At 34.3% G+C, this 8,198-nt stretch overlaps 1 protein-coding gene across 1 annotated transcript; it reads left to right on the top strand.

The window, feature by feature from the left end:
- Nucleotides 1-1,198: 1,198 nt before the first annotated feature.
- Nucleotides 1,199-7,148, top strand: LOC123667585 (transmembrane channel-like protein 7). Its single transcript, XM_045601463.1, has 5 exons — nt 1,199-1,367; nt 3,462-3,569; nt 4,609-4,709; nt 5,066-5,954; nt 6,027-7,148. Exons 1-5 carry the CDS (start codon nt 1,199-1,201, stop codon nt 7,040-7,042), a joined length of 2,283 nt encoding a protein of 760 aa, XP_045457419.1. The 3' UTR covers nt 7,043-7,148.
- Nucleotides 7,149-8,198: the final 1,050 nt, after the last annotated feature.

Raw genomic sequence — 8,198 nt, 5'->3', positions numbered from 1 at the left:
TAAGTAGGTATACAAGTCACAAAAGCCACAGATTATAATCTAAAAAAATCCATACCCAGTGAGAGCACTTTCTAAAATATGGAATTTGTTCTACAAAGATATTATTTTTAAGATAACAGATCACTTGAATTAAACCGTAACGACGTTATTATCCGACAGAAGAATATGCTTAACACATGATATATTTGGAAGAGATTTTATGATTTTATTTTCTTATTATTTTCGTAAATAAAATTAAAATAATAAAATAAAAAAAGGATTGAAATAGTATAAACGAAAATTGTCAAAAATAATATTATTATTCGCTGATTTCTTATGAACTAAATGAACAAAATAATTAATAATCGTATTATTTCATTAAAAAAGTTTGTTTATCAGTAAAATAAAGATAAGAATATTGTTTATAAAATGAGTTGATATACAATTGAAGACGTAGTAAGTGGTATTTAGTGTAATCATGTTCCTAGAAAAAGGATAGCGATTAAATTGTTTAAAACAAAGTATTCTAAACTAAAAATAATACTGTTAATAATACAAACAATGATATTTATAAAGTATAAACTAAATCAATAATGTTGTAAAACAGAAACTTTTAGAATGACACTTTTTTTTTATATATCACTAGGTCGGCAAACAAGCGTACGGCTCACCTGATGGTAAGAGATTACTGTAGCTTATAGACACCTTCAACGCCAGAAGCATCGCAAGCGGATTACCGACCCAATAAACCCTCCCCCCCCCTCCCAGGAGCTCTGGTCACCTTACTCACCAACAGGAACACAATACTGCTTGAAAGCAGTATTGTTTAGCTGTGGTCTTCTGTAAGGTCGAGGTACTACCCCAGTCGGGCTGCCCCATATTTTGAGCAGGAAATTCCTGCTGTGCCCTACCTTAGTTATTTATGACTAGGGCATCAAATATACGTTCGCGTCCCTGTTGATATGCGGTTACCGTATCCTATAGACGCCTGTAACATTAGAAGCATTGCCAGCGCGTTGCCGACCCTACCCTCGACCCTCCCCAGGAGCTCTCCATCTCACACAGGAACACAAAATTACTTGAGAGCAGTATTATTTAGCTGTGATCTTCTATAATGTTGAGATACTTTATATCAATTATATTCCAAAAGAAAATCTGTTACCTAAACATATTTACTCACCACCCTTTTCTTTTTATCCAGGTAAAAATGACATAAAGAATGTCAGGCGGTAAAAACAAGAGGTCGAAGCGCCATGAGGGTTGGGAAGAGGCAGGGGGGGAGTTCTACCAGGAACTCTACCCTGGGGGGGAGCAAGAACTCTTCGATAACCTGCAGAGGGCTGACGCTGCTAAGCTGGCCACCCTTCTACCTTCGAAGCAGGCTAGAAGTGAGTAAATATATATATATATATTATTTATTACTTAAAAACATAAAAAATATTAATATTATCTCAAAAAGAGATCTCCGAGAGAGAGATAGAGAGACCAGTTTACCAATGGTGTAAATGCAAAAATTGTAGATCTTTTTAGTAACTACAACTTTGCCATTGAACTTTTTTCTATAGGACTTTTAGTTTAGCCGGAAATCGAGATAAACCGTTTTTTACTCTTAAACCCCCTCTCCCCTAATACTCCCCGACCTCAGATCGCCCGTAATTTGTTTTTCCGTTCGTTTTCGTTGCATTTTTCTCAATTTCCAATGGGTTTCATCCTACTAGAATTTTTTTCACTTTTTACCATTCTCAAAGGCTAAAAGCACTGGTCTACAAGTTAATATTTAGTTTTCTTTCTTGAACTAAGGAATAGTATGGTTCACATACTGTTTTCTAATGTTTACGCGAATTTCACTCATTATAATGAAACAACTTTTTCGAATTTCGTTACGGTTTATTAAGTTGCTTTCATTATGATAGTATGGTTTTTAAACAATTCTTTCATAATGCCACGCTAACCTTGACATGAATTCATCAGTGGCGTTATTACAATTAACATAGTAAACGCCGTAGTAATCACACATGTAACCGCTTTCTCTTTTCCATTGTTTTGTATAAAACAAAATAAACAACAAAAATTAGGGTATCTTTAACAATTGATGATAAAGCTATCTGACATATCCAAGTATCCAACAGATACTAGTAGTTAAGTGTTTCTCATTCAACATCAAACTCCACATCTATTAGATATTTCTATTTGAAATCTGTGATTATTTTGGCTCTAGTTTAGCCGTTCCCCGTATTCCTTATATCTAATACTGATATTGTCTATCAATAACTAAGTGTCAGATAAATTGCTACAGTAACTCGTGAAACAAGGTTTTAATGCGTTATGTGAGTAATCTTTTAAGCTAATGACAAAAAAAAATACAGTTAGCGTTATTATCCTACTCTACTATGGAGCCATCGCTAAATGCTCTACTTTTGTACATTAGTAAAGTTTGCAGCTGACGCTAAATAAACTAACACTTCTATATTTTTCAACTAATTTTAAGTAATTGATGAAATTTTTTAACAGAAAAGCCTGTAAGGCTTTAGATTAAGAACCGTCGAATTATCTAAGCTCTAAATTGGACTGTTTATCCGCATAATTTCGTTACAAAAAAAAATAACCCTAACCTATCTAACTTGCAAAATGCGATTCTTAATCTAAAGCCTAGCCGAAAAGCCAAAAAGGCATTGCAAGCTATAAGCATGAAAAATTAACTAGGGAGTTAAAAAGAAACACAAGTTTGCTGGTAGCTTACAAAATGCAACTTAGTTTAACATCCTTCAATAGTTCCTTCAAAATAATAAATAATTCTTGCTTTAGGAAGACGTATATAAGACGTATTTATAGCTACACTTTGATAAATGTCTTCACTCACTGGTCCCATAACTCGCCACGGGAACACAGCAATACTTGAAAGCAGCATTATTTAGCTGTAATCTTCTGTAATGTTGATGTACTTTTCCTGTCGGGCTGCTCTAGATTTGAGCTGGATATTTCCTGCTGTGCTCTACCCCAGTAAATAAGTAAAGTCCAGTAACACACACACACACACACACAACCATCAGCCTACCGCAGTCCACTGCTGGACATAGGCCTACACAAGTTTGCGCCAAAAATGGCGTGAACTCATGTGTTTTACCCATAGGCGGGCTGGTGACCGCAGGGCTGGCTTTGTCACACCGAAGACGCTGCTGTCCGTCTTTGGCCTGTGAATTTCAAAGCAGTTAGATGGTTATCCCGCCATCGGTCGGCTTTTTAAGTTCCAAGGTGGTAGTGGAACTGTGTTATCCCTTAGTCGCCTCTTACGATATCCACGGGAAGAGAGTCCAGTAAACTTATTCAAAAATGTTTTGATGAAAACTCCACATTTAAAAGTACTCACAGAATATTCCCAACAATTTTGTGGACTGTCCTATATTTATTTATTTAGAACACAACTTCTTTACCTCAAATATGTTGAACTAACGTTCAATATGTGACGTATTAACACTTTTCAGCGACCACATCGAAGCGAGCTCGCTCTCAGAATGAGCGCAGACAGTCGACATTCGCTCGTACGACGCAGAGTCGAGACATACACCTCTCCATGTTACCGGATTTATCAGGTTAGTTGAAGTTTTTAGTACATATTTTGAGGGTATTTCTAAATATTTCACTGAAATTTTCTACACTTTTTGAAGGTAGTGTTAAATAATTTGAACTTTTGTACTAAGCTTTTAGAAGATAGATCTAAATTTGTTTTGAAAGTACCAAAATTCTAATGTGTGTAAATTGAAACACTTAGCATAGTGCTTCCAATATATGTACATATATTTTTACTACGAAATCGATATTAAAAAATCACGATTTTAACGCATATTTTTAAGTCCAACAAATCTCAGTACAACTTGGCGAATTAGGCTACAGTAATTAAGCAAAATAAAGATAAATATATTAAATCAATCCATAAATATTGATAATAATAGCTACTTGTGTTATAAAAGGTACATGTCCAAAGGATTCAATGACCTAATAAAAGTTGATAGCAATAATTTTCGTTACAACGCTTTGCCGCTTAGTCATTAATTATCATTTTATTGTCTTACAACACAAGTGGCATGTTCGAATATAAGTTGATTGACCTAACCTTTTTGGTGAACAAGACTCATATAAAGCTTATAGGTGAAACAGCGTGGGTGGTCTAGTTTAAAAAAATAGTCTGACTAATGTATTAAGGAAAAAACTTTGTTTATAGCTATTTATTATAAATGAAAGCATGCGAAATTGATTTTTTCGTCAAGTTTTTATAACCAATAGTTTAAGTAACTTCCATAACATTAACTATTACATTGTAAAAATTTGGTTGAAAATCGAATTAATTAGGATAGAAAATAGATTTAGGTATTAGCGTATAGGCCTCTAGTCGTTCTATTAAAGATCTGATTTTACTTTAGACTTATGGAACTCTAAAATTATTTCATTTTTTCAAAATTTTTTTTTTTTTTTTTTCGAAAAAATTTGTACGAAAATAGTCCGCTATATTGCACGACATCGCAGGTTAAATGGCATATTTAATTTTTATACATTCGTGCTCAAATATATCTCTTGACAATTAGCTTGTATATTTGCTATAAAAAGAATAAAAGAGAAATTCTTCTATTTCAGAAAATCTATCAAACGAAGAGCGAACATGGGAAGAAATCATGCAAATCAAGGCGATGCCGGTACCGATGAATCAAAAACGGGAAATAAAATCGAGATTACAGGTAAAAACATTATTTCATACTAAAATATATGTTAAAATCTTGCTTATATTTGTTTTGGCAATTTTAAAATTTATTCTGCACTGTTTTAATCTAACTGATATATCTGATTTTCATTAGTTATTAACCGTATTCAATTTATTGGTAGGCCTTTACCAGAATAACCTAAAAGATTTTTTCGTCTTCCATGAGGGAGTTTACATGTCTGACTTTAATATTTTCTTGGTTTTTTCAGGATTTACTTTAAATGCCCATAACTAAATGAATTTTAAAACTAAATTAACTTCAATGTCAAGAGTAAATTGCTGATCCCCTGAAATATATTCCATTTAGTTTTACAATTGTTCATTTTTTTCCAGAACGCAACAAAACTTCGCCTGCAAGGTTTAGAGCAATTACAGTGGCGTCAACGTAAAGCCTTGCATCGTTTTCGAATAAGATTCGGCGAAATAGTTGGCAAACTTGAACTGTGGCAATCATCCTTACGAGAAATAGAGGGAAAGTTTGGCACTGGCGTTGTCTCCTATTTCCTATTCCTAAGATGGTTGTTATTTCTAAACCTAGCCATATCAGTTTTCGTCATTTTATTCCTAATCCTACCCACAGTTCTGCTACATGAGAATTTAGAATGTGAGCAGTTCGAAAATTCTACAATATGCTGTTCCCAGGCCTATTTACAGCGTAATCTGACCACCAGTAATGTGGTGTTGGATCTGATCCAAGGAACAGGGTGGATGGAGCGCACCATACTTTTCTATGGTGTTTATAGTGATCAAATTTATACGTATTACTTGAAGAACCTTTGGGACGCTGGGATGTACTACAATATGCCATTGGCGTATATATTGATACCTATTACTTGGACGCTATTTTCGTTAATCGCGATTGTCAAAACAGCAGCTAAGGGTTTCAAGGAAAGATTAGTAGAGAATGAAGGTCAGTTTTATATGTACTGCAATCTAGTGTTTGGAGGGTGGGATTTCTGCATACACAACGATAAATCCGCTAAAATCAAGCACAAAGCGCTTTATAACGAAATAAAAGGTTGTCTGGAAGAAGAGAGGTACAAAGAAGAGAAGCAATCAAGAACTAGAGAACGTCAGATACTAATGCATTTGATGAGGATACTCATAAATTTTCTGGTTTTCGCGATACTAATCGGTTCGGGTATTCTTATTTACCAGATCTTCAATCTAGCGATGGATAAATTAAACGAAGAGTTTTTCGCGGAAAATGTGTTTGAAAATCGTACGGAACCTGCATTGATTATTGAGAGAGAAAATTCGTATTCGATTCGGCGGTTTCGACTGACGTTGCTAGAATTTCTACCATTTATCACGATAGGGGTATTGAATATATTCATACCGGAAATATTCGGTTATTTGATAAAATTCGAAACGTACACACCAGCTAACGCGATAATAATAACCTTATTACGTACGGTATTACTACGGCTATCCTCTTTAGCAGTACTTCTCAGTCAGATATACTTGCAAATCACCGATCCAAGTAGGAACGAGAAATGCCTAGAACCAGACGAAGAATTCAGACACGAGTGCTGGGAAACATATGTCGGCCAGCAATTGTACAAATTGGTCCTAACCGATTTCGCGTTACAATTCGTGATGACATTTTTCATAAATCTCCCTCGAGCTTTCATAGCAAGACACAGTAATAGCAGGTGTCTGAAAATTATCGGCACCCAAGATTTCTATCTCCCAAAGCATGTGTTGGACATCGTTTATATTCAGACTATAGTATGGATGGGTGCATTTTTCTGCCCGTTTCTCCCGATAATCGGGACAATCTTCTGTTTCCTAATTTTCTATATAAAGAAATTCGCCTGTTTGATGAATTGCACCCCATCGCCCATAGTTTACAAAGCATCGAAGTCTAAATCTTTGTTCATGTCAGTTTTATTGCTGGGTTTTGTGATATCGATCTTACCTGTCGCGTATTCGGTGGCAGAAATAGAGCCATCGATAAACTGTGGTCCGTTTAGGAGATACGAAACAGTTTGGTCGTTTGTCGTCGAGACTTTTAAAGCTTTCCCTTTCTTGATTCGAGAATTTGTCTTTCTTATAGGAACATCAACTTTTGCTGTACCAGCGTTTGCGATATTACTATTTTTCCTATATTACTATTGGGCAGTTGCGGCAGCTAATAGGCATATGGTTGAAGTATTAAAGAATCAGCTAGTTCTAGAAGGTCATGATAAACAATTCCTCTTGAATAGGCTGAGTGCGTTCATAAGACAACATCAGAAAAGATGTGAGAGGCGTAACAGAGCCAGTTTCGCTGATGACGATTCATCTATACAACATAGCTCGAGATAAAATATTTAAATTGTGAACATTTGTATAAAAAAATTCTGCAAATACTCAAAAAAGAAATGTACATAAAAAATCTTCTGAAAACCCATTTTAGATTATTTGGTATTCAAAATTTCTTTTTTCTGCCAGCTGTTTCTTGGTTAACATTCGAATAAAACAACATTCCTTCCCCTTTATTGTGATTATCTTTATCTAAATTATCATATTTTGGTTGCTATCGACTGATTTTTAGTCTTCTGACGAGCATTCCAAATTTGGAACTAGTCAATAATTATAAATTTCGACTAAGTTTCCTTCTGAAGCATTTTTTTTCTATTCCATTTTATTATCTAAAATCTAATTTTGTATAGATTGTTTGTAAACGGATTGTTTTAATGAATGTAGAGAGTTTCTATTGGTGTAATAATGTTATCAATAAAATAATATTTCATTTAATTTACATAAAAATCAAACAACTGGTCATCCTGTAAAACCGTTTTATTGAAGTAATCTAACGCTGAAATTCATATCCTGCAGTATTGAAAACTAAAAAAAACGCGAGTGAAATTAGGAAGATATATGACATGATTATTATTACAAAAATCGTTTTACAAATATATGGGGTTAAAGAAAAATTATTAAAAAAAATATTTAAAATCTTACATCTAAAAATCTTTCTAAAGTAACTAAGCTACAGACCAAATAAATCAACCACATTCCTCAAACATTCTCCTTATTAAATAGTCAGGTAAATGCTAATATCGAAAAGTATTCTTTTTGAAGTTATACTTCTTTTGGCGTGTTAGAAATGATAAGACTAAATTTTTACGATGCGCGCGCACACCGTCACAAAAAACCGACACCCAGAAGATAGCTAGTCAACGAAGAAGTTAGCTAACCAATGAAGTATAACTTCTTATGTGCGTACATAAGTACACATACTTTTTTATATAATTACTAGCGACCCGCCCCGGCTTCGCACGGGTGCAATGCTGATACTAAATATACTACAGAATGTCTTTATTTATAGTGTGAAGCTAGCTTATAGCATTAACATAATAACAACAATATTCAAAAATGCGTCGTTACATTACGCGTTGTTACAGAATGCGTTGAAGAAATAAAGGTTCACTGCTTGTTCCCCGTAGGTGGTAGCGTGATAATTTGTAGCCTATATGTT

Source organism: Melitaea cinxia, chromosome 28, assembly GCF_905220565.1.
Source record: "Melitaea cinxia chromosome 28, ilMelCinx1.1, whole genome shotgun sequence".
NCBI lineage: Eukaryota > Metazoa > Arthropoda > Insecta > Lepidoptera > Nymphalidae > Melitaea > Melitaea cinxia.
This window is presented reverse-complemented; position numbering and strand designations above follow the sequence as displayed.